At 49.3% G+C, this 23998-nt stretch overlaps 6 protein-coding genes across 6 annotated transcripts; 3 read left to right on the forward strand and 3 right to left on the reverse strand.

Annotated features, from left to right (window-relative positions):
• Nucleotides 1–783: 783 nt before the first annotated feature.
• Nucleotides 784–3741, forward strand: F4817DRAFT_328499 (transketolase). The gene is made up of 6 exons (XM_049302167.1): nt 784–1152; nt 1319–1365; nt 1441–1536; nt 1590–1674; nt 1726–3384; nt 3436–3741. The coding sequence occupies exons 1-6, from the start codon at nt 1099–1101 to the stop codon at nt 3550–3552; spliced, it is 2058 nt and encodes a 685-aa protein (XP_049161915.1). The 5' UTR covers nt 784–1098; the 3' UTR covers nt 3553–3741.
• Nucleotides 3742–3754: 13 nt separating this feature from the next.
• On the reverse strand, nt 3755–5404 carry F4817DRAFT_328500 (uncharacterized protein). Its single transcript, XM_049302168.1, has one exon. It carries the CDS (start codon nt 4977–4979, stop codon nt 4335–4337), a length of 645 nt encoding a protein of 214 aa, XP_049161916.1. The 5' UTR covers nt 4980–5404; the 3' UTR covers nt 3755–4334.
• A 160-nt stretch (nt 5405–5564) lies between these two features.
• Nucleotides 5565–9838, forward strand: F4817DRAFT_328501 (Fusaric acid resistance protein-like-domain-containing protein). The gene is made up of 2 exons (XM_049302169.1): nt 5565–8031; nt 8092–9838. The coding sequence occupies exons 1-2, from the start codon at nt 6084–6086 to the stop codon at nt 9369–9371; spliced, it is 3228 nt and encodes a 1075-aa protein (XP_049161917.1). The 5' UTR covers nt 5565–6083; the 3' UTR covers nt 9372–9838.
• Nucleotides 9839–10009: 171 nt separating this feature from the next.
• F4817DRAFT_281051 (DUF1692-domain-containing protein) lies at nt 10010–12005 on the reverse strand. The gene is made up of 3 exons (XM_049299550.1): nt 11475–12005; nt 10804–11385; nt 10010–10723 (listed from the first exon to the last, which is right to left on the reverse strand). The coding sequence occupies exons 1-3, from the start codon at nt 11554–11556 to the stop codon at nt 10248–10250; spliced, it is 1140 nt and encodes a 379-aa protein (XP_049161918.1). The 5' UTR covers nt 11557–12005; the 3' UTR covers nt 10010–10247.
• A 1-nt stretch (nt 12006) lies between these two features.
• Nucleotides 12007–15395, reverse strand: F4817DRAFT_369024 (uncharacterized protein; the record flags this gene model as incomplete). Its single annotated transcript, XM_049307305.1, has 2 exons — nt 12007–15163; nt 15273–15395. 2 exons carry the CDS (start codon nt 15393–15395, stop codon nt 12470–12472), a joined length of 2817 nt encoding a protein of 938 aa, XP_049161919.1. The 3' UTR covers nt 12007–12469.
• Nucleotides 15396–21321: 5926 nt separating this feature from the next.
• On the forward strand, nt 21322–23523 carry F4817DRAFT_313046 (CASC3/Barentsz eIF4AIII binding-domain-containing protein; the record flags this gene model as incomplete). The annotated part of the gene is made up of 2 exons (XM_049300193.1): nt 21322–22004; nt 22059–23523. The coding sequence occupies 2 exons, from the start codon at nt 21322–21324 to the stop codon at nt 23521–23523; spliced, it is 2148 nt and encodes a 715-aa protein (XP_049161920.1).
• Between the last annotated feature and the right edge of the window lie 475 nt (nt 23524–23998).

A 23998-nucleotide genomic window follows, 5' to 3' on the forward strand; every position in this document is an offset into this window, starting at 1 on the left:
CAGGTCTGAAATAGCTACCGTACGTACACGATTATATCTTGTCGTAATTGTATTACTTTCGAAATGTTAATATATTAAGAAAGAGTGGCCTTTTAAACATCGTCACCAACGGTAGTCACGGTCACCTAATCGACATATGTCACGTACGAAACTATGTTAGGCCAGGTCATCGTCACCATCCAAGGGCCTAATAATATTAAAAAAAAAAAAAAAAAAGGATTGAAGGCCTTGTAATCTAATACAAGGCCTTCAACATACTTATATATATATAGCAAAGGCACAGGCACATGTAAAAGTCAATTGAAAAGATTATGTCAATACGTTGAATTACAGGCTACGATGTTACGATGTTACGGGCTACGTGTTTTACCATTACACTACGAGGTCATTACGAATTACGATTACGATTAAAGTTTACCGTATTGCAGTATATATGCATACTTCAGGCCCTTATTTAACCTGTATATACCCGGGGCTGACATTATGTTAAATTCCTGACATCGTTATGTTATTTGGACATCGTCAACAGGCCTGGCAATTACGGCGAAATAGACAGTACCTCTAACATAATAAATACCTTGACATACTATCTATTAGTACTGACTTATAGGTACCTGCAATGAAATCGGTACAACAAGTCTTGCTGACATTGTATCGACCTGTTGACATGGTCTTGACATAGTATCGGGGCCTGTAATTATGTAATTATACTGACACCATTGCTGACATAATGTCAATAGACCCCCCCAGCCCCATAATGTAGTATGCATTATACTTGCCTACCTTACCTTACTTGCCCATGTCGCTAAGCGTACTTGCCTATGATTGATCGTCTATGTAAAATGCCTTAGAGAAGCTGTTACCGACTAGATACATACATCGTGTCAGGCCTTGTTCCCTCCACTAAGAAGCCTTAAAGCTAAGACTAAGGACCCATTTGAGGACCGTTGCCGGTCGTCACAGAAAATCAAAAACACTTTAACCACCCGCAAATCTTCCCACCTTCTCTTTCTCTTCCCCTTCCCTCAAACCTTTTCTTTCCTCCATCGACTTTCTTTTAATACCAATTCCCAAGGCATCGTCGTAAAAACCGCAACCATGGGATACACCGAGACAGATTGGCTCGCCATTAACACGATCCGTGTTCTTGCTGTAAGATGACGACTCTTTTCAGTTAACCCCGCCCCCGCTTTGCCCCTCCATCGTGAGCTCATTTGAAGCTTTCCGAGCCCTTCTCTTGCCTACATCACGAGTTTCTCTAGTAGGATAGTAGGATAGTAGGATAGAGCAAATTGTATTGACAATTGTCGTTTTCTAGGCCGATGCCACCTTCGCATCCAACTCGGGCCACCCTGGCGCGCCCATGTGAGTAACAGAACACCGATAGCCAGAATCGTACTGGTTATTTAGGAAAGAAGCACTTTATACTAACCGATTTAGGGGTATGGCACCGGCTGCCCACGTTCTATTTAACAAGTTCATGAAGTTCAACCCCAAGAACCCAAAGTGGCTGAACCGTGATCGATTCGTTCTCTCGTAAGTCAAATTAATTTCTGACTATTTCTTTCCGCCACTAATTACGGGTCTAGCAACGGGCACGGATGCATGCTCCAATACGCTCTCCTCCACCTTTTTGGATATGAACTGTCTATGGATGACATCAAGAACTTCCGAGTGAGTTTACTTACCGTACTGTAAGGTGGTTGCAATACTTACAAAGTATAGAAAATCGACAGCATCACTCCCGGACATCCCGAGGCGCATGATACCCCGGGTATCGAAGTTACTACTGGTCCTCTTGGACAGGGTATTTCTAACGCTGTTGGTCTTGCTATTGCTCAGGCCCAAACAGCTGCTACTTTCAACAAGGATGGCTTCCCTCTCGTCGACAACTACACCTACAGCTTCTTGGGCGACGGTTGCTTGATGGAAGGTGTTTCTAGCGAAGCTAGCTCTTTGGCTGGTCACTTGCAACTAGGCAACTTGATCGCTGTCTACGATGACAACCAGATCACCATCGACGGTGACACCGCTTGTGCCTTTACCGAAGATGTCGTTAAACGATACGAGGCGTACGGCTGGCACGTCGAGATTGTCACTGACGGTGACAACGACCTTGAGTCCATCGAGAAGGCCATCCAAAAGTGCAAGGATGTCAAGGACAAGCCCTCATTGATCAAGCTCAAGACCACCATCGGTTTTGGTTCTCTGCAACAGGGTACTCACGGAGTTCACGGCTCCCCCCTGAAGGCTGACGACATCAAGCAGCTTAAGCAGAAGTTCGGCTTCAACCCCGAACAGTCCTTCGTCGTACCCCAAGAAGTGTACGACTTATACGGCAAGAAGGCTACCGAGGGCGCAGCTCTTGAAGAAGAGTGGAACAAGCTATTCGCTAGCTACGCTAGCAAGTACCCGGCCGAACATGCCGACCTCTCCCGTCGTCTAAGGGGCGAGCTTCCCGAAGGTTGGGAGAAGAACCTTCCCGTATATACCCCTAAGGATGCTGCCGTGGCGTCTCGAAAGCTTTCCGAGATCGTCCTGTCGAAGGTCGAAGCTGCTATCCCTGAGCTCATTGGTGGTTCCGCAGATTTGACGTCATCTAATCTGACACGATGGAAGGGCGCTGTCGACTTCCAGCCACCATCGACCGGGCTGGGTGACTACTCTGGCCGATACATCCGATACGGTGTCCGTGAGCACGGTATGGGCGCTATCATGAACGGTATTACTGCCTACGGTACCCTTATCCCCTACTCGGGCACTTTCCTAAACTTCGTCTCTTATGCTGCTGGTGCCGTACGTCTATCTGCGCTGTCGCAGGTCCGAGTCATCTGGGTCGCCACTCACGACTCTATTGGTCTTGGTGAAGATGGCCCTACTCACCAACCGATCGAGACCCTCGCTCACTTCCGCGCCCTGCCTAACATGATGGTATGGCGACCGGCAGATGGCAACGAGACCAGCAGTGCTTACTACCTAGCCTTGACTTCTAAGCACACCCCTAGCATCATCGCTCTATCGCGACAAAACCTGCCTCAACTCGAGGGTTCGTCCATCGATAAGGCGAACAAGGGCGGTTACGTCTTGCACGATGTTGAGGGTGCCGATATCACACTCGTTTCAACCGGTTCGGAAGTCTGCATCTGCGTTGACGCTGTCAAGTACCTCCAAGAGCACCACGGCCTGAAGGCACGTGTCGTTTCCATTCCCTGCTTCGAGGTCTTCGACGCGCAAACCAAGGAATACAGGCTGAGCGTTCTCCCTGACGGCATCCCGTCTCTATCCGTCGAGGTTATGAGCACAATGGGCTGGGAGAAATATACCCACGAGCAATTCGGCCTAAACCGATTCGGTGCTTCCGGCGCTTACAAGGACGTCTACAAGGCAAGTTTTCCCGATCCTAGTATTTCGATTGTATACTAATTAAGAGAATAGAAATTCGAATTCACTCCCGAGGGTATTTCGAAGAGGGCCGTCGCCACTGTCAATTTCTGGAAGGACATCCCCAACATCCGCTCGCCCATCAACCGCGCGTTCCAGCAGCTCATTTAAAAATTTAGACTAGCGATGTTGTTTAGTCTTGGTGTGGTTATGTTAGTTGGCGCAATGAACCAGACGGTGTTCGCGGACGTATAGACTTGCGAGCCAAAATAATCCGATATCACGAGAAATGCAATGAATTAAACAGAAGTACCCCTGTAGGCTATCTGTAGATAAATACAAATTGGCCTACTCATGAAATTTGAGTTTCTTGCTACGATGTGATGTATTAGAATAGAATAAGGACCGGTTCAAGATGATCCGTTCTCGGAATCCAATTTGGATTCGTAGATGATAGTATTTTACGACATCTAGCTATAATTATACTCTTGGTACATCATGGGTAAGAATAGCCATGTAGAGATGTCTCGTGGATTGCTTTTAGAGATGACCTCTCGTAACCTAGTAGAAAGCAACGCGCAAGTCAGATAGTCTACATGATCCATGTAGATCTCCCATTGCAAGTAATCTGGGTCTGTCCTCTTAGCCATATGCTGGGTTTGCTTCCACTCGCTTCTAACTAACCCCCTTCGACCCCAAAAGTACTCCTTCGGACTGCTATAAGCTTCAGTGCGCGTAGTAAGCCGCAGCGGCAGACTCTCCGGCAGAGAACAAAGTAGTTCCTCTTCCTCGCTTGGCCGAGCTGATCGATACCTCCTCTCTTATCATCGCCGTATTCTTCCCCTTCCACCTTCCTCGTTCTTTTCTTTTTCTTTTTCTTTTTCTTTTTCTTTTCTTTTCGTTCTTATTTATTTGTTTATTTATTTCCCGTACCTTCTCCCTCCCCCTCCATCTCAGTCCCCAGCATCGCCTGCCCCCTCGTCCTGCGCCGTCTGCACCTCGGCCCACTGCGCTTGTATCGCCCGACCCACGCGCTCGAGTCTAGCCGCGGCGCGGCGTGCGTCACGGGCTTCGTCTGCGCTGGGGGCTACGACGACGCTGATTAGCATGGGTGGCGTGTTGGCGTCTTCGGGCTCGGGGGCGCCGTCGACGGCGTCGGCGGGGAATTGGAGTTGTTGGAGACGGCGGTCGACGGGGCTGGTGGGGCTGTTAGGGGTGCCGTTTGTGGGCTCGGAGTTGGGGTTGGGGTCGGGGTCGGCGGCGGTGGAGGAGGAGGATGCGGAGGTGGAAGGCGGGTTGGTGTTGATGTTGGTGTCGTTGGTGGTGGTGGTGGTGGAAGTTGGGCTGGGGCTGGTGTCGGCGCGTAGGAACGATTGTAGCACTATAGGTCCCGAGTCGGCGTGCTCGACCATGACGCGTAGAGGGGCGCCTAAGCCCAGACGTAAGGCGGATTCGTGCGCGCTGAGGGCGGCGTGGGAGAGCGAGGTTAGGGCTTCGAGGCGCGAGGGGGAGCGCGGTGCTGAGGTTATGAGGGGGGTGAGGGAGCGGTCGGTTAGGTGTAGGGAGAGGTGTGGGTGTTGGGAGGGGAGGTTGGCCATTGTGTTGTTTGCTGCTGCTTCTTTTCCCCCCTTATATCTTTCTGTAGCACGACTTTTGTTTCTCCTTTTAGTTTTTTTTTCCCTTATGGATAGGTGCAGCTACCTAAGCTACCTGATGTAAGGAGAAGTTAGGTAGCGACGTAGGGCCTGGCTACCTATGTAGCTAGCTAGCTTGCGTATAGGAACGGTTTCTGAATAGGTTAGGATGTGGCTGTATGCTTTAAGCGGCAGATAACCAGTGAGCGAGGTTGGAAGTAGGTAAATCTGCCTATGATAATGCTAGCTTAGCAGATGTTGTTTGGATCTAGGTATCGTATAATGTGACTTTTGGTGTTGCAAGCTACCTCTATGTAGGTATGTACATGTAAGTAGCGTCGATCGAATTTGTGACAGGTACATAGACGTAACGCATGTGGGTGGGGGTGCTGCTACCGTTTGTTTCCAGGCTACCTTAGGTAGGTACCTACCATTGCAGGTAGAAGCGCGTGCGATGACGCATTTGGCTAGGAAGTGGCATTCCATTGGTTAAAATAATGATTCTGTACCTAGACAATAAGTGGGTCATCTACAACCGCCAAAAGTTATGGGTTCCAACATCGTCAAGTGACCTTAAAGGCTTAAAGGCTGTCATCCCTAGAAGCGCGTGTTACAGCTTACAACTTTTCTTGTGTCCTTTTTTGGATAACGACATATCATCTCCCTCGTCTCTACAGAGTATTCTTTTTCTTTTTTTCTTTGCCGTTGACAATGCCACAGCGATTCTAGGAGAGCCGCGCGGGACGAAAGAGGAAGAAGAGGGCCGCCGTCGTCGAATATCAAGCTATGACCAGCGACAGTAATACTAGTAATGACCCCGGTGCTGGTGGAGCTTCGAGACCATCGCGACCTAGCAGAGTACCGGCTAGGAGTGTAAGCAAAAAACTCTATTATTATGACAACTGACCGATCTTTTATTTTCTTTCTTCTTTTATTTCCTTTTCTTTATTCTTTACATGTCACCGAACTATGGCGAGATTAGTAGCGTCACGTCTCCGCGTGCGACTTTAAATTCCAACACGTCTATATATCTTCGAGACGGTGGTGGAGGAGTTAAATGCTAACGCGATGCCTCCGCGACGACAGAAACTACGCAATGGCACCTGGATTATTCCCGGTACCGGTGAACGCAGTCGCCGCCAGTTTTCCCTGCGATATCCGCACCTCGATGGCCCCGGCGACGATGACGGCATACGCCCCCTCATCGAAGGTAACACGGTGAAGGAAAAGGCTCGGAACTTGTGGCACAATACTCGCGTAGCCTCTGGCAATCTATGGGGATGGATAAATTCGCCGAATGGTCGAGGCACAATAAAATGCTCTATTGCATACCTGCTGGCTAGCATGGGGACCTTTTGGCGCCCTGCTGCCAGGTTTCTGGGTCCAATGGACGGGAAGCATATCGTCGCTACCATTACTGTCTATTTCCACCCGGCCAGGTCGACAGGCTCGCAGATAGAAGCTGTTGCTATTGCTGTCGTCGCCGTGTGTTATGCCATGTTTATCGGAACTTTGTCCATGGCCACTTCGGTGCTCTTCGGGTCAGTCTTGGACATGATCGAGTTGTCTTACATTCTAGTTCTCACGATATTCATTGGAGGTGGCCTGGGCTTTGTCGGATGGGTCAAGCAGAAGCTCAATCATCCTCTCGTGAGCGTTGGTGCTAGCATAGCATCCATCGGTATCATCACTATTGTGACGAAAGAGAACTCGGTCCATACAGGCGTCTTCACCAACCAGAAGATTATACAGTCACTCAAGATGTTACTTATGGCCACTGTGATATCAACGCTAGTTAACTTGGTCTTATGGCCGGTTTCTGCGAGGCTGGCACTACGAAAATCTATGCAAAGGGCGTCTACATCGCTCGGCGATATGTTGTCTATGATAGCGAGCGGGTTCCTTAGTGGTGCTGAAGAGGATTTCACTTCGAGTGCCTTTACGAAAGCTTCAGCTGGCTACACTTCAACTTTGTCTCAAATGAACAAAAACGCTCGGGAATCGAAATATGAATACTATATCCTAGGACAAGAGGAGATATATAGGCACGATAAGGCTGTAGTAAAGTCGATGGAAAGCTTAGCTCAGTCGCTCGGTGGTCTGAGGAGTGCGGCTAATACCCAATTCGAGCTCTTGAAAGAAGTATCTTTCGGGCCACTATCCTCACACTCGGCGACCTCTCCATTTTCTCAAGCTACAAACCCTTTCTCGCCTACTTTTGGTAGGTCTCTATCGGCGACATTGAAGAGCGGAAGTAACAGAGCTAATGCTCTTGGTCCCATAGATGAGGCACCCGACGAACGAAGCGATAGGGAGGATGTAGCACCTACACAAGAGGCGCATCCTATGTTGTCTGCGTCTAGTTCATCGTTAAGGTCCCCACCTGATATCTTTGAATTATTCATCGCGCGTCTCGGCCCGTCGATGAAATCTTTAGTCCACACAATGGCCGAAATGCTCAGAGAACCCCTATTCGGAGCTCCGGGGACACCAATCAACATCAACGAACAGTTCAAGCAAAGCCTTGGCGATGCGATATCCCTATATAACCAGGCGAGGGGAAATGCGCTAGAAGAAATCTATAAGACGATCGAACTAAGCAAGACCAGATCTGAGTCTATCCAAGCTGATTTCGAGGAGGTAGCTGCAGCGTGTGGGCACTTCTCATTTAGTCTGCTTAGTTTTGCAGACGAGATGCAGATCTACCTGGATACTGTTGACGACTTGCGAGATGTTACCGAGCAGGGCAAGCGGACATGGAAATGGATGATGTTTTGGAAGCACATTAGTTTCTCATCAAAGATAAAGAAAGGAGACCCAGAGCACCTGTCCCTGCTTCAACCGGTCAAGAGGCTAAGGCAGTCTAAACTACCTCAGGGCATCCCTGAGACCATGAAGCGGCGTGGTACCTTTAGCTGGGATGCAGCGCCGCAAGGTGAAGGTTTATGGGATCATTTCGTCCGAACGACGTCTCGGACTCTGTTGAAATTCTTTAAGTTTCTTGCAAGGAATGATAGTAAGTTATAATCCACGTGCCCCTAGTCCCTGAATAATTCTTATTAACATCTTGGTATAGTTCGTTTCGGCCTTAAAGTCGGTATTGGCGCCGCCCTCTACGCTATGTTCGCCTTTATTCCTCAAACACGGCCAATATACAGGCACTGGCGAGGCGAATGGGGTCTTCTGTCTTTTATGATCGTGTGCTCGATGACTGTGGGTGCATCTAACGCTACCGGCTGGTCTCGTTTCACGGGTACCATCTTGGGTGCTGCCTTCGTCTTGGTCAACTGGTGGATATCGGACGGCAACGCTGTCGCGCTCGCCTTCTTAGGCTGGGCTGTCGCCTTTGGTGCGTTTTATATCATGATCGATCGCGGTAATCCGGCATTTGGTCGCTTCATATTGCTAAGCTACAACGTGTCCTCATTATACGCGTATTCGCTCACGCAGAATGTCGACGATGATGATGACGACGAAGGTGGTATCCACCCAATCATCAGTTCCATCGCTTTCCACAGAGTTGTGGCCGTGTCTGTCGGCATTATCTGGGGTCTCATTATATGCCGCCTGATCTGGCCCATATCTGCCCGTCAAAAGTTCAAGGAGGGTCTAGCAGTTCTTTATCTACAAATGGGACTCGTCTGGAAGCGAGGCCCGCTAGCTGTCCTCCTCCGCAACGACACTGCAGCTACGAGCTACATGAAGATAGGTGAGCAAGCTGCCATGCAGCGGTACGCATCGCAGCTAGAGACGCTCCGCGTCGCGGCGAAGAACGAGTACGAACTTCGCGGTCCATTCCCCTTCGAGGCGTACGGGCGCATTATGGCCTCGACGCAACGAGCGCTCGACGCGTTCCACGCTATGAGTTTGGTGACGCAGAAGCACGGCCGCCTTAGCGACGGCGAGAAAGCATTGTTATACTACACAGCAGATGAGCGAGAGCAGCTGTGCGCGCGCATATGCCACGTGTTTCAGGTGCTCGCATCTAGTATCATGCTCGAATACCCCCTGACGGACGCCATTCCGAGTGTCATGGTTATCCGAGACAAGCTACTAGGCAAGATCTTCCGCTTCAGGAAGGAGCACAACCACATCGAAGCCGCGGCGGAGGATGGCGGTAAAGCCTCGTCCACGACCGGGGAGAACGGCGACGGGGATGCGAATGCGAATGCCAAAAGTGGTCTTAGGGTTAGAGTCCCGTCGCTAGGTGACATCGTCGTAGAGGAACCGGACTATGCGCTCCTATACGCGTACGCTCTGGTTACCGGCCAGCTGGCAAAGGAGCTAAAGGTTGTAGAGAAGGAAATCAAGGAGCTGTTCGGGCGGCTCGACGAAGATGCGCTGCTACTGCAATAGCGAGTCGAGTCGAGTCGAGTCGATTTGACCAAACTTTATTACAAGAACTAGTGTGCGCGAACTTCGAGCCGGCAGCTTGGCTTGGCTTGGCTCGAATTCCTCTTGCTAGTATTCAAGGGGTATAGATAGGTCGATTACCTCATATATACGTTATAAAGCATCGATATCAAGTACTGATGAGCCGGGGAAGTCTCCGGCCAACTTACGCGCATAGTTTAGGAGTCTGTTTATTGGGGGAGGGAGGACCAGAATGAGTATACGTTGAAAAGCATGACGTTAGCTAGCTTTAATGAAGTAATATGCATACCTACCTACCTAATGTAGGTTGTGTCGGGGTAAATATTTATATTTCCAGTATGTATATTAAAGTGTGTTGTTGCCAGCCTATGAATTAGTCGTCTTTTTTCTACATCGTACCTAAATTTCTTTATCTTAGGGTATTGCTCCGCTCATTCGGCTTTGGACTTGGGTCATTTCATTTGAATAAGTGAGAGAGAACGTTGCTGGTCGTCTGGGTATAAGTCGCGGATTACTCCTTTCTAGATTAAGCAAATGGAATAGACGCTACAGATCCTACAACTGTTTCCCTATCCTTTTGTTTTACGAAACAGAGAGAGGATCACGAACAAGCCAAGCAATTGACTTTGAATCATTCATGTTGATACTGATACTATATACTATATATATATACCGACCTCGCCATACCGCCCTGAACTCCGTGACTCTAGAACAAGAAAATGCCTAGCCAAAAACAAGATGCCAAAACCAAATCGTCTTCTTTCGCTCATTTGCCCCTTTTCACGCCTCTCTCCCCAGCTAGTGGTACATACTACAAGGTCAACCAACCTCATCCCTAGAGCAGGCGAATGATGTGGTTTACTCGTCATACCCACCCTTCGCACCAATAACACCCTCGCTAATCTGCCTCTTCCTGCGGCCAATGATCTCGCGCACCCACTCGCTCAGCGTGAAGCCCCAGTTACACGCAACCAAGACGCCAGACAGGATATTAACGATCTTGATAGCGAAAGTGATGAGGCCGTCGCGGCGCTCCTCGACGTGCAGCAGGATGGGCTCGATGTCGTACTTGAAGAAGAGGCCGGGCACCATGCGCTCGTTGATCTCCTTGCTCTGCTCCGTGACGGCGTACTGGTTCGTGAAGATGGTGCGCTCCGCCGGCGCCGACCCGGACCCCCGCTGCACGCTGTAGATGGTGGGCACTACCGACATGAAGTACTGGAACTTGAAGAAGTGCGTCTCGGCGATGTTGATGGTCCGGTCGAGGGGGTTGACTAGGGACGGGTAGTATGGCCCGAAGGAGAGCTCTGAGATGACGTGGGAGAAGTTGAAGGCTAAGAAGTGGGTTAGTATTTGCTCTGGACGAGAAGGGATGGTCCCTTAAAGATGAAGGGATTTGGAGAATCAGACATACCACCGTGGTCCAAATGCGCAGGCACCCCCGGGTCAGAGTAACCGTGGCCTCTCGCAGTAATGTGGAAATCGCCCTGGACCTTATTCAAATCCAGACTTCCATAGATACGACAGCTATCAGCCTCAGCGCCCCATAACCTAGGAGTCTTCGCCCAACGAGCCTTCTTGCGTCCCATAGCAACAATATCATGAACATGCTCCTCGCCAAACCCCTCCTCATGCCAACCAGCACCCGTGACAGCGCGCCCGTGGCTATCGCGACCCAATCGATGAACACCCTTGGCGTCGACCCACTGGCCCCAGTTCGTTACGTCTTCCTGCAGGCGGGAGGCGGCGCGGATGAGATCGCCCGAAGCGTCCTGGACGTTGACGTGCAGGTCCTTGCACTTCATCTTGAGCACGATGTCGAGGTTGATCTGCATGCTGTGGCCGACGCCCTTCTCGACCGCAAACGTGTGCGTCTCCTCACCGCGCCACCACCGCGCTACTTCCGACCATAGCAGTATGCACGAGACGATGTACATGACGACGGTCCACTTGCCGCCGCCCGACGTGCGCGTTACATATTGGGGTTTGGCTTTTGCTGTTAGAGTTGCGAAAGTTGCTGGTTAGCTAGGGGCCTTGGAATAGTAGGGAGGGAGGGACAGGTGAAATAAAAATAGGCGCGCTTACGGAAAGCATCAAAAGCCTTGACGAAGCTACCAGGTTCGGGCTCGTCATCGTAGTGGTGACTTTTCTCGTTATATTCGTTCATGGTGAAAGCTTTTATCTCTATCCAGCACTCGAGCACTCGAGCACGCGATTCGGAACTGCTCCAGCGCACTGCTGCAGGCTCCTCGAGACTGTCTAGCTGGGGCGGCGCTAGCACGGCATCTGCTTCAATTCGGGAGGCTGCGGGGGATTGTCTACGAGGACTGGTCGGATCGGTTTCAAATTGGACCAGAGGAAGTCGTGGTAGTTCGGATTGACGATGTAAAGGTGGAAAGGGTGCAAGTAAACTGTAAGGTTGCAGCTATTAGAGGACAACTTGCACCAAAAGGAATTAACATTTTAGGGAACCGTCGCCTGTACATACATAACCCCTGTCACTGGTCACAAAATAAATGGGTCCCGGCTTGTATGTGGGGGGACCCTTCCAGTTCCTCACGGCTGAATTTGGAGAAATGCAAGAGTGGGGTCAATCGACCAAATACATACATAGTATCATCAGGTAATCAGATATTCACTACGAAGCACTTACGTACCCACTCAGTAGACCTAGGTAGGTATCTTTTATGATAAGCTTCATAAACATGATATTAGAACTGCAAAGAAGGAATATAATTATACAGACAACATTAGGAGACTTCACCCACAACTTAGGAAAAACACGAGTAAATTCAGCTACTGGAAACTATCCCTACAGCTCCTGCGCGTGCCAATCTGTTCCTATTATCTAAAGAGTGGACTGTAGTTGAGATGTGTAAAAGGCCACGGTGACCCATAGCCATGAAGAGAGAAGCCATCGCTGCTGAATCGAAAACTTCCGAAACAATTAACACCCGTGAGAGGAAATGGGGAACCGAATATCACACTGCAACCGAGTCCCTATCCTCCCTTAATTCCTTTCTCTAGCCGCACCGGATTCCCGGCACTAGAGTATTGTGCCCAGCATGCGTATTACGCTTTTACTTCTTGGACGCAGACTTGTGCTGTTCTGAGAGATACTCCTCGTCTGACGCATCGAGGATATCATACTCCTCATCTGTCATAAATCCATCCTCAGACTCGGCCCATTCGTCATCCTCGCCGCAGTCTTCAAAGTCGTCATCCTGTGAATCCTGTACCGACTGGGCGAGAGTCGCCGTCTCTGCCTCCAGTTCGCTCTCTGACTGAGTCTTCTCGTGCATGCTAGCAGCCGGCGATTCGTGCTCTAGCTTAGGGATAATCATCTGACTTTCGGCCAGTTTAGAGGCTGGCGCCGGGCTGGTCATAGCCTCACGTTCATGCTGCGACTCTACTGAGGCAACATTGGTACGGGGTGCCTGAACAGTCACGTCACACCACAGCTTGTGACCAAACTTGACGCCATCTGGGGTCGTCAATCGCCAATACGAGATCACCTTGCCTTCCCGGTCTGGAGTACGCATCAAGACAGTGAAGGGGAATTCCTGGCCCGGTTTAAGGGCATTGTAGCAGACGGTTGACTCCGAGGCTGAGACTAGTTCGTGAATACCAGCAGGGTGTGCGGGGTCGACAGCACCCATGTAATCACCGCCAACGAATTTGACAGAGCAGCCGGTCGGCCACGGAACGGTACCTTCGTTTCGAACAACCCAGACCTGTTCAAAAGTATGGTTCGGTGGTAGAACAGTTCCGTCGGCAATGGTGTCCCGTAGGAAAACAGCGATGAGCTCATCTGAGGTTGACTTCTTCTCGATCGAGGCGGCTACCTCAGGTTCTGCTACTTCACTCTTGATCTTGACTTCGTCCGTCTCCTCTGTCTTGGGTGCTTGCTGCTCGGTAGGTTGCACGTCGACTACAGTCTGCACAGGCGTAGCAGCAATGGTCTCGTGTACTGGAGCAGCCGCGGTCACGTTATTAATGGTGATAGGTCGGACACGATCTCCCATCGTGGGGAGGCGCTGGCCATCCTCATGCTCACCGGTCGTAGTTACACTGACGTGACGTACTGGAGTCTTGAACTTGATCAATGGGTGCGTCTTATTGTGCGTGTTGGAGGGGCTGGCCTCGCAGTTGGCGCAGAAGTCGGTATCGTGGCAGACAGCACACTTATACCGTACACCGACAATGTATCTCGAACGAACACGGGATGCTAAGCATAGCGGTCCATCACAGCAGATGCCGTAGTGTGTACCACGCATCATGGGGCGGAATGTCCGATCAGTCAAGGGCTCGTAGATTGTTACAAAACGGTGGTTGGAGTGGTTGTACTCGGCATTTTTGACACATTCCGAGCAGTAGTCCCAGTCAGGGCAGTCGAGGCACTTGTGTCGGACGCCTCGGATATACTTGTCGCAGCCATCACAGATAGCATTGTGGGAGGCATTTCGGCCAGGAGACAAGAGCGAAGATACATCATGATCGAAGGCGGTACCCTTGACAGCAGGAGCGAATCCATGTGCAGGGTGATGACCATGCTTATTCTTAGCAAAGCAGCTCTTACATAGATCGTAATCGTCGCATGTAGTGCAGTGAAGAAAGTCCTCTCCGGGGAAATCCTGAACACAGCAGTTGCAGGTGCGGTCATTGTAAGTGGCGTCCCAAACTCTCGTTGGAGGTACCCAGCTCGCATTCTCGGCGGGTCTGATAGGAAGGCTCACAGGAGCCTTGCTTGTTTGGGAACGGGAGGTTTTGGGAGCAATGTGGGTAGTGCTGTAATTGACCTGTCCATCTTTGATATAACGCTTGATGAGCCAATGGCCTTCGTTGTAGCAGGTAATGCCCCGGTTGACACAATCCTGGCAAAGGTCGAAGTCACCGTCATCGCAGGTAGAACAGTGGAAATGAGCATCGGGAACGGCCCGGTCGCAGCTATTGCAGCAAACAGTGAATTGACGCTTAGGGACACCAAGGGTGATCAGCGTATCGCTTATCTTCGTCTCTTCATCCTCGAATATAGGCGCAGTTATCACACCCGTAGGGAATAGAACCTCCGCGGCCTCCGGAGCCTTGGGGGTGGCGGCCTCTTTCTTGCGGGCTTCCCAGGTGAGGTCAGTAGTGTGGGTCATCTTCGATGCAGTCCGAGAGAAAGGGCATCGAGGTACGTTCTCCTCGCTCGCGCTCGACTCTAGTGATATCAAAGGCTCGGCCGGGGCTGAAGACGTGGAGCTCAGTAGATCAACTACCTCCTTGCCCTCGGCATCCCGCTTTAGATGGATCCTAGGTCTGCCATGTGTCTGCCATAGCTTAACGAAATTCGGTAGGTTCGAATGAATGTCGGAGACGGGGACAGTGTCTAAGATTCCAGTAGGGGCCTCAGAAGGAACTGGGGCAGAAGACTCTAGCGTTGGTGACGGAATACGGGCAATGAGTTCAGCTACTTCTCGAGACTCTGTTTCAGGCTCATCCTCAATAGTAACAGGCTTAGGGACCTTGTGTAGTTCCGGTTCGGGTACAGGCACGGGTACGGACTCGAGCTCGAGCTCGAGCTCGGACTCGGGTTGGGGCTGGGGTTGGGGTTCAGGTTTGGCTTGTGTGGTTACTCGCAGCTTTAACTTTTGCTTGGCCTTAGCAGCTCGATAAAGTTGCTTGTAAGCAGGAACATTGGTCGGATGTAAGATGACAAAGGATCCAGCCGAATCGGAATACCGTTCATATATGGCAGCCGTACCAACAGGAATCTGTAGGAAAGAACGGAGCTGCGAAAGCGATATTAGCGTAGGATTCCACGAAACGAATGATGGAAGATAAAAGGGTTAGATGAAAAAGTGAAGTTTGCGATACGTAGATAAAAGAATGCTTGCTTACCTTGTCTTCGAGCGTGCTCAAAACAAGCTCGCGAAGAGGCAACTTAAAACGACGAGTCGCGCCATCGAAGTTAACCTTAAGAGTAATTAAGGTGTCCGGAGTAGCTGTCGACGACGAAGCCATCTTAACCGGCGGACTAGTGGGGAGAACTTCTCGTTAGTATGGTTAGGGTTTAACAATTAGTTGAGAGTTGAGAGAGAGAGGAAAAGAAGTGTCGGCTCCGCCAATGGACTAGAAAGATGGTACGTGCCCTGCTAAGGGCTTTGGAGAGGGTTGGGGGTAGTGGTGCAAACGGACCACGTACATAAGGTAAGAAGATCAGATTAATAAGATGTCAGGTGGTCAGTTGCCACTTATCAGGGAAATGTTTGTAGCACAGGGGCTCATAGATTTAGGCGGTCAGATTTGACAGCCGTACGTATCGTGGCCTCAATCAAGGGCCAGGACAGACTCTGGATGTCAACGAATGGGGATGATATATGTTGCAACTTGCAAGTGACAGATGGTCGGCCAACGATATGAGTGAGATGAATACAGCTGTAAAAGAGATGGAAATGATAACAAGAATAAGAATCAAAGATTCGATGATTGTGAAGGGATGACGGAATTAATGTGTCTAATGAGGAAAGTAAGGAACCTTAGGGAAGAAGTGGTCCGAGGCAGACACCGCCGATCTACCCAATGCATAGCAGGGAGCAGGAGGGGAAAGGTCTAATGTTGTTTTGCGAATGCCGCAAGGAATAAGGAATACAACTTACATGTACGGAAATCCAGGTGATGTTTACACCACCTGGTAAGAAGACGGAGATGAAATTGGTACAACACTGCTTGCTAAACGTTGGTGATGCTGAGAGGGTTTGTAGGTGTTGTTTGTGTTGGAAGAGGTAAATAAGTAAGTAGATGGATAAGTAGGTGTCTAAATGGACAAGAGTTGACGAGTTGAGGTCGTAAGAATAATGGGGACGCAAGTGCACTAATCGAAGCGGCAATTCGCAATGCAGGCAGATAAGTGGCCTCGCAAGCTAAATAAAGGCACACCTTTGGGTGTGGGGAAGGGCGAGTTAAATGGGTGGAGCATAGGCTTTGGAGCTAGCAGCTTAGTTAACGAACGGGCAGGCGAAACAAAGTTCGTGCTGCTTCGATGACGGATTACTGAGAAGTGGGGACCGTGATGCGGCAATCGAGGTCTGTTCCTACGGCCTAAGCGGGTTTCTATGACAGTAAATGACAGTAAATGCCATCAGAGCATGAATGTACGTGTCTAATCCATACATGTACCTAAGGTGTATACGTACCTAGGTACCTTCTGGTATCCACCTCCTGGGCACCGGACCTAAGGTACCGACCTAGGTACGCATAGGTACTTATCTGCAGGCTGCCTGTCTACCGTAATGCGCAATTCATTCAATCTTAGTAAATATTAAATATTTTATGTGTACAATCTCTGACCACGCGTGATGTTGATGTTTGATCAGCTATAACGTATCATTTATTACCATGGTCTCGGAAACAAAGCACTCTACTCCATTAGTACCTAGGTATTTTGCTAAGATATTTATAAGCACTTTATTTGTCACACACAGTACCTATGGATGTAGATATCGCAGGCAAGAAGCTAATATCATTTCGATAGTTGCTAATACCTACCTCTTGTCATACCGCGCATTATACCTGGTTCCTTACGAGTAGCCTCATTTATGACTACTCAACGTGTACCGAGATAAAGGGGGTGCAGGTTAGCGGCGCCATCGGCCAGGGTTATACTACAAATGACGTAACGAAGGCGTCGGTCGATTCCTTCATAATACCCGAGTTTTCTTCCGATACAGAGAGCCAGATAGCTTCACCAGACCTCATCTGATTCACATCTTCAGTATTGAATCAAGGAAATCTTACCGCGGAGTTAAGAGGAGAGAAAAAGCGAGAACCTACGTCCTTGCGACCTCCATCGTGCACTATACCCACCTTCGTAATTAGCATGACTAGATATCCCTCAACCAAGATATATATATAAGTAGGTCACAGCTTTATAATTTATAGGTTAGCTATTCGTTGTTAGACCCGAGTCTATTGTAAAAGGCAATTGGTCGCCCTACCATCTACTATATCTTTTAATGGAACTACGCCGTCTACCTAGAGATCAAAGAAGCCGAAAGTACCGGATATATCAGCATCGGATAATATAACCGAGCATTACATACACTGCTATGTTTCAACCAAGGGGATGTGTGCGTTAAGTCCTAAAGTCATGATAAAGTCGCAAGTTATAACCGAACTGCTACATAGTTCCAAAGTTGCATTCACGTTCGAATGCAGTAGAAGTTGCGGGTTGCTCCTTTTGACACGAAAGTACTCTTGGCCGTCATCTGATCTGCTTCTAGTGATAGCAAGGCTATTCTCGAATATACGAACTAACTCTTCGGCCTTTGGCTTGTTCATGTCCGAGGCCTTCGTACCTTGGGCAGGCTCCGATCCGATTTACTTACCAAATTTGTGAGACCTCACTGTTGTGTTACGGGCCTGATCTTTAGGATGATTACCCCATCCGTGCATTGTCGTTATGTCCATGTGGCGTCTGGAGAGGCGAGGGGCCGTCCACACCAAACCGATCTTAAAAGCAAATCACCTCAACGAGTCTTAGAGCCGATAGGATGCAAGCTCCCAAGGAGAGAAGTATGACTTCGAATAACGAAGTTATCCTTAGAGCACAGACTCGCTATAGTTCACTATAAGTTAATCACTTCAGTAGTGCCTTGCGTACTATCAGTTCCATTTTCCTATTTCCTAGAGTGCCAATGCTAGATGGATGTTTTTTGCACTACGAGGCTTCTTTCGTTTCCCAATAGTCGTTCTCTTCTCATTACGGGTGGATATTAGCTGGTCACAAATTAAGAATATGTTTCCAACCATCACCACATTGCCTCAATGCAATGATCTCAAGGTATTGAAGCTAAGCTCAGATGGTGCACGTAATTTTGCCAAGCATATACCAGTGCTTCCCGACAAGGCATCAGATGGCGGGGAATAGCGTTTGGCCTCATAGACATGCCTAACGCTTACCCATTATTAGACGCAGAGCGATCGAAGATATCAAACGATGTTATCTGAGGCCCAAAGCAAAACGCCTACGCTATAATAAGGCTTGCTATTTTGTAGGGGACCATAGCACAGTATCTTCTTTACAACACTGGTACGAGTGATTAGAAAAAGTTGGCCAATAGAATTACTAACCGCGATATCCACCGCGATGCCATAGCTCTAGCTCTGTTAAATATCATCCCGTTGCTACGGTTGTCACCTCCAACCAAGCTAGGTCCAACCAGCAGTAACCACAACTGAAGCCCATATGTTCTGCATATGTACGACAGCTATAATTTGGGAACTATTACGATATTGGTGCTATACTTTATCATTAGCTGTGTTTTCCGCAGGGTCGTCGGTGTGTGTTGCAAAAAGGGATTACAACTTATGTTGCTCATCGCTTGACATGTATCAAAATATACTCGGGATCCAAGTTTAGAATCGACAATATATAATGCGATATGACCCAGAAGGAAATATAGAAGAACGATTGAGCATCGGCAATGTGATACCGATAAGACAGAGTCCGTAGTCTCGTCTATAGGGTAAGACGAGTTCTCAGTTACCTATCGGCTATCTCTGCCCACCTATATGTACCGACTAAAGATGTAGCTTTAGGGCCGCGGTTGCGATGCGCTTGAATGAGTACTGTTACAGGTTATAGTCTGCATACTCCCAAGGCCGGCATTGGATCGGCAGTAAGAGCAAGATCGGCAAAGGCGAATTGTAGATTCGCCCAACGGTTTCATAACACTTGATGTGCGTTGCAAGGCTGCTCATTGGCTGTAGTTGCAATAACGAAAACTTGACGAATGTAGAAGTTAAACAAACGTCCTAAACCAGCTCACTTGCACCCGGGAGGTATGTATGTTAGAGAAACTGCCTTAGAAAATCGTACGTAAAGATGGACGCCCTGCACCACAAAAGCCGGCTCGTAAAAGCCGGGGTTTAATAGTCCTTCGCACGAGAATCGTCTAGCGAAGTATGACGGCAGGTTGGCGATACCGGAGGCCGTAAGGGGGAACAGTAGATAGGAGTCTGGACATGCTATACCCAGCTTACTAATAAGGATTCCCTCTACTGGGGCAAGCGGATAAGGGATAACATCGTGACATATTTTGAGATGGTACTCTCGCGTGTAAAATCTCGAGGGACTTCATACGAGCTAGACAAGACCAAGTGACTTGCGAGGCCAGTTGCGAGGCCATAGCGGAGTTTTGAAGAACCCATCGTCAAAAACGGACAAGGATCGTACAGGCGATGATTCATGCCGTCGATACGTGTAAAGACTGGTTGGTAAAAGTGGTGGGAGGAGCCTGGACTGTGCTGTACATTACAGTTGTACTCGGATGATTTGGACGTGATTCTGCATGCGGAGGCGCCCCGGCCATGGACTGCGTATGAGTGGATGATATACTCAAGGCAAGTACCGCTTTATGTTGGGCGAGATGTTTTGTTTACGGAATAGGGCCTCGAAGACCAATTCTCGGCCAGCGTGCGAGGGGAACACGCAGTACTGTATGTACATACGTAAGTGCTCCTCTAGTACATACGACGAATGTACGAATGTACGTATGTAATGGAAAATACGCAGCTAGAGGCATTCCCTAAGGTACGGTACATTGGACGAATTGGTGATGGGATGCAAATGGATAAAGATGAATATGAATATGTATACATACCTAGGTATGTTATAGCTAACTGGCATGTCCGTATAGTTATTGTTTACCTATATGTATGTAGTTGCAACAAATAAATAAGACGAATTAGCTGGAAGTAATCATAGAGAACTAGCAAACAAGAGAAGAAGAAAAAGGACTGAGGAACTATTTGCTTACCTAAGTAACAATCTTCTTTTATTATTCTTATTATTTGACGAGTGGACATTGGCTCCGTAAACTAAAAAAAAAAAAAAAAAGATCGACAAGAGTTTTCGAGAAACAACCCTCATTGATAAGGTACTCGGGTTGTTTGTACCGACGCCTTTTACCAAGCATGCTAAGACCCAAATGCACCTCAGCCCATTGGCCCCAATTGGAAGAATAACAGGGGGGCAGGTGCAGTGAGTGTCCAGGGCTACCAGGTGCCCGTGGAGGATGAATACTTAGGTACCTCTAATGCTAGAAGGCACCTTTCAGACTCTGATCTGGACTTGGTTCGACTGGGTTCGTCTCCGCTCTGCACTTTCTGACTGCTACGCTACCTCGTCCCCACTGTACCGACTGTATGTAGTGTATTAGTGATGTATTTCGGTATTTTCAGTTATTCTAGGCGTTGTATCGTCGTTGTATTGTACCTGTCTCTCCACTACAACTCCACTACACTACCCTCAACCTTACACCAAGGCAAAGCAGGCCTACCTGAACCTGAATCCTGACCTGACCTCAGAACTTCCAAATATTAAACCCTTTTGGCTTGGCTTCTATCCCATCCAACAAAAAAGCCCTCCTTGATACTACATCACCTAGAAAAAAAAAGATAAACACGATAAAACCCCCTCCGTAGTGCTTGTGAACACCTCTCACAAGCCTCGAGGCTTTTCTATAAAAAGTTGTTCTTGTTTTTTTAATTTTCTTCCTTACCGTCTTCTTTTTTTCTGGCCTGCTGTCTTCGAACCTGGCTCGACAAGAGACACTTTCCATCGTTTTTAGGGGGAAAAAAAGGATCCTGGGAAAATAGGCATACTGGCTTCTTAATTGATTTTCTTCACTAACTTTCCTTTCTTTTCTGCACCGCAGGCGGTTATTTCGCCTTTAGGTTTTTATTTATCGAGGAAGCCCGTCGTCCGATATTCCATCCGCCAATCCGAACATCGCATGAGATCCATAACCATCACGACGCCTACGTCGTGCCCAAGCACCGTTTTTAGCTCTACCAGGACGCTCCCCGCCATCCTTCCCCAGCTCTGAGGTCTATCACCCACTCTTTATCGACGCTAGCGCAGCTCAAGCAATATATTATTTTCACCATGGTAGCTGCTATCCGCCGAAGAAAGATGATCGGCCATCGCCGACGGGTTGAAGACGAAGGCGAGGATGATGGTGGTCTCGAACAGCTCGACATTGACGATGACTCCTTGACAGATGGGTCCATGGCTTCGGAGGATCCCGATCCGGCCGACGATAGTGATACTAGTAATGTCGATGAGGCTTCACCGACGACGCCTGCTGCTCCGAAGTTGACCAGTCAAGCAGCCAATGGCAATGGTAATGTGAAGAGGACGCACACCAAGTCTTCCGGTGGCCACCTAACGAAGGGCTCCAGAAAGACCGGTCTAAACGCTGTATCGGACACCGAATTCATGATGAGCAACCTAAACATTTCGGACGAAGCTGCTCCGGTGCAGGTACTGAATTTTGAAGAATCTATGGAACCTCAATCCAAGTCCTCGGCCCCTATAGTGGTTAGCTCGAATTCTGCTGTTGCGAATCCGGATTCCTCCCAAGACCCAACTACTGATAAGCGACGAAAGGAGCATGATGAATATAGGCGCAAACGAGACGAGGATCCGTGGTTCGTTCCCAACAGAGGCGCCTTCTTTATGCATGACCACAGACATGCCGGCCCTTCTGCCAACGGATTTCGCCCTTTCGGTAGGGGTCCTCGGGGGAGAGGTCGTGGTGGTATGGGCGGTCCTTTTGCGCCAATAAAGTATGTTACTGCCAACCAGCACCTTTATATTGTCTCGTTAGCTAACACGTATAGTCATCAAATCCATGGTCCGGCCGATCCAACGACAAATGGTCCTTGGGCACACGATATGCACGAGGCAGTCGCACAGCCTATACACGCCCGACAACCGCGGCCCTCGTTTACTGACGATGGCCCACCGAACGGCGATGGTTATATTCCCACTTGCCCTGCCAGCACTACACCAATCAACCGGACCATGGCTACAGATAAGCATGTTGGCAATGTACAGATCAGGGTCTACTTCCCAGGAATAAAGGAGCCCGTCATCTTCCCCGGTATACAAGTACGACAGTATACGAAATTACCAGACCACCGACCACCGTTGAGACGCGACAAGCCTGTCCGTATCTCCCTACCTGACTTCCCTCCCCGATATATCTTTCCAGCCACCGACAGGTCTTTCATCTTTATACCCCGAGCGATGCGTCCGAACCAACGATTGCGGGGCAAGCCAAGGTCTGGTCTTGGATCTATTGGCGGGTTTTCTAGGAGGACGAGCGTATTTGGGGGGAGTGTGTACGCTGGTAGTGCGTATACCCCGAGCATCGCTCTTAGCCGACGGTCTTCGATTGCCCCTGATTTGGGGAGAGACTATCTGGTATCTCCGACCGGTTCTACTATGTCGCGGCCGCCATTACCCTATGACGCTGCTCGACCTGTTGTCAGGCTTCCTCCACAAGGTCGACCTGAACAACAGCTTCCCGCTATTGATGGTGCACCAGCAGAAGGGTTCGCTGGAGTTGGTCAGCCCGCTATGAGCGACGTTTCAATGCAACAAACGCAACCACAAAGGCCGGTGTTCCAGGAGAACCGACCTGTACCTATCCCTATGCACCAGCCTCGGCCGCAGAAGACTGTCTCGGTAGCCGGCATCGAGTCGCCAGAAATGCAGCATAATCCGTCTCAACCATATCAACAGGCCTTCCACCAACAAGTTCCTGTTCAGGTGTCGACTAGCCTAGGTCAAGAATCTCACGCCCGACATCCCTCGTACCAGTCTCAACATTCGACCGGCACACCGCTCTCCCAAATTCCTGAACGCGCCATCCATGCTGCCCCTTTCCAGCCAAACCAGTTCGCCCAGCAGAACTACTACCAGCCATACCAGATGATGCAGCCTCAACAAGGCTATTACTACCCCCCAGCTACTTATCCAGGTGCACTAGCTCCATCCGCCACCGCACCTACATTCGTCCCGGGAGCGCAACAACCTCAACCCCAGGGTGAACCCGCTACCAATCAGCCAACTGGACAGAGTACACCAAACTCCAATTTGGTTGCTCAAGAAGTCAATGGTATGGTCTACTACTATGATGCATCTCAGTTACCCCCTATGCCTACATACAACCCCTACCCAACGCCCCAGGGCTATCCGATGCCCAGTGGAGTTGTAGGCATGAACGGTATGGTTACCCCGAGCCCGGATGGCTACTACTACCCTCCGTCGGGACCTGGTGTTGTCTACTACCAGCAGTAAGCTGCTTCCACGTGATCTCGACAACATCGCTTCAATCATCTAGCTGTGGAATGCGGGATACTTGGTCGTGCGGATTTGCACGTCAACGGCATTGGTTAGCTTCGGCGTAGGTCGCTTAGGGGGGCCTTGGTCTGGCTAATACGTATTATGGCTGTTCCTACTTCACATCCCCTTTGGATTACCACGGCAATATACAAGACTCCATCAATCACCCTTCTATCTCAGCGGTACTATAGTGATTTCACAAGAGCTTAGTCTTCTTAAACCTACCCTAGAATTGGTTTTGTGAGCCGATGGTCGCATTTCTCTCCTCGCCCGTCCTAACCTAACTACCTATCCAACCGCCCCCCTTTTTTCTTCTTCTGGCTCTTATTGTGTTTTCCGACAAACTTCTGGGAAAGGGGCCCCATACCGCATAGGCGTTCGGTGGAGTTTTCGTGCTTTGCTTGCGTTTGCCGTTTGAACATTTGCTCTT

The sequence above is a fragment of the Daldinia loculata genome (genome assembly GCF_022478755.1).
Source record: "Daldinia loculata strain CBS 113971 unplaced genomic scaffold F4817scaffold_8, whole genome shotgun sequence".
NCBI lineage: Eukaryota > Fungi > Ascomycota > Sordariomycetes > Xylariales > Hypoxylaceae > Daldinia > Daldinia loculata.

What these genes read in the sequence shown, in the direction of transcription:
- F4817DRAFT_328499 (XM_049302167.1), top strand. Translation starts at nt 1,099, where the DNA reads ATGGGATACACCGAGACAGATTGGCTCGCCATTAACACGATCCGTGTT. An exon ending in GGCCACCCTGGCGCGCCCAT is followed by an intron (nt 1,366 to 1,440) that starts GTGAGTAACAGA and finishes TAACCGATTTAG; the next exon opens with GGGTATGGCACCGGCTGCCC. An exon ending in ATGACATCAAGAACTTCCGA is followed by an intron (nt 1,675 to 1,725) that starts GTGAGTTTACTT and finishes TACAAAGTATAG; the next exon opens with AAAATCGACAGCATCACTCC.
- F4817DRAFT_281051 (XM_049299550.1), bottom strand. Translation starts at nt 11,556, where the DNA reads ATGAACGAATATAACGAGAAAAGTCACCACTACGATGACGAGCCCGAA. An exon ending in CAAGGCTTTTGATGCTTTCC is followed by an intron (nt 11,386 to 11,474) that starts GTAAGCGCGCCT and finishes CAACTCTAACAG; the next exon opens with CAAAAGCCAAACCCCAATAT. An exon ending in TGCGCATTTGGACCACGGTG is followed by an intron (nt 10,724 to 10,803) that starts GTATGTCTGATT and finishes CCCACTTCTTAG; the next exon opens with CCTTCAACTTCTCCCACGTC.
- F4817DRAFT_328501 (XM_049302169.1), top strand. Translation starts at nt 6,084, where the DNA reads ATGCCTCCGCGACGACAGAAACTACGCAATGGCACCTGGATTATTCCC. An exon ending in GTTTCTTGCAAGGAATGATA is followed by an intron (nt 8,032 to 8,091) that starts GTAAGTTATAAT and finishes ATCTTGGTATAG; the next exon opens with TTCGTTTCGGCCTTAAAGTC.
- F4817DRAFT_328500 (XM_049302168.1), bottom strand. Translation starts at nt 4,979, where the DNA reads ATGGCCAACCTCCCCTCCCAACACCCACACCTCTCCCTACACCTAACC.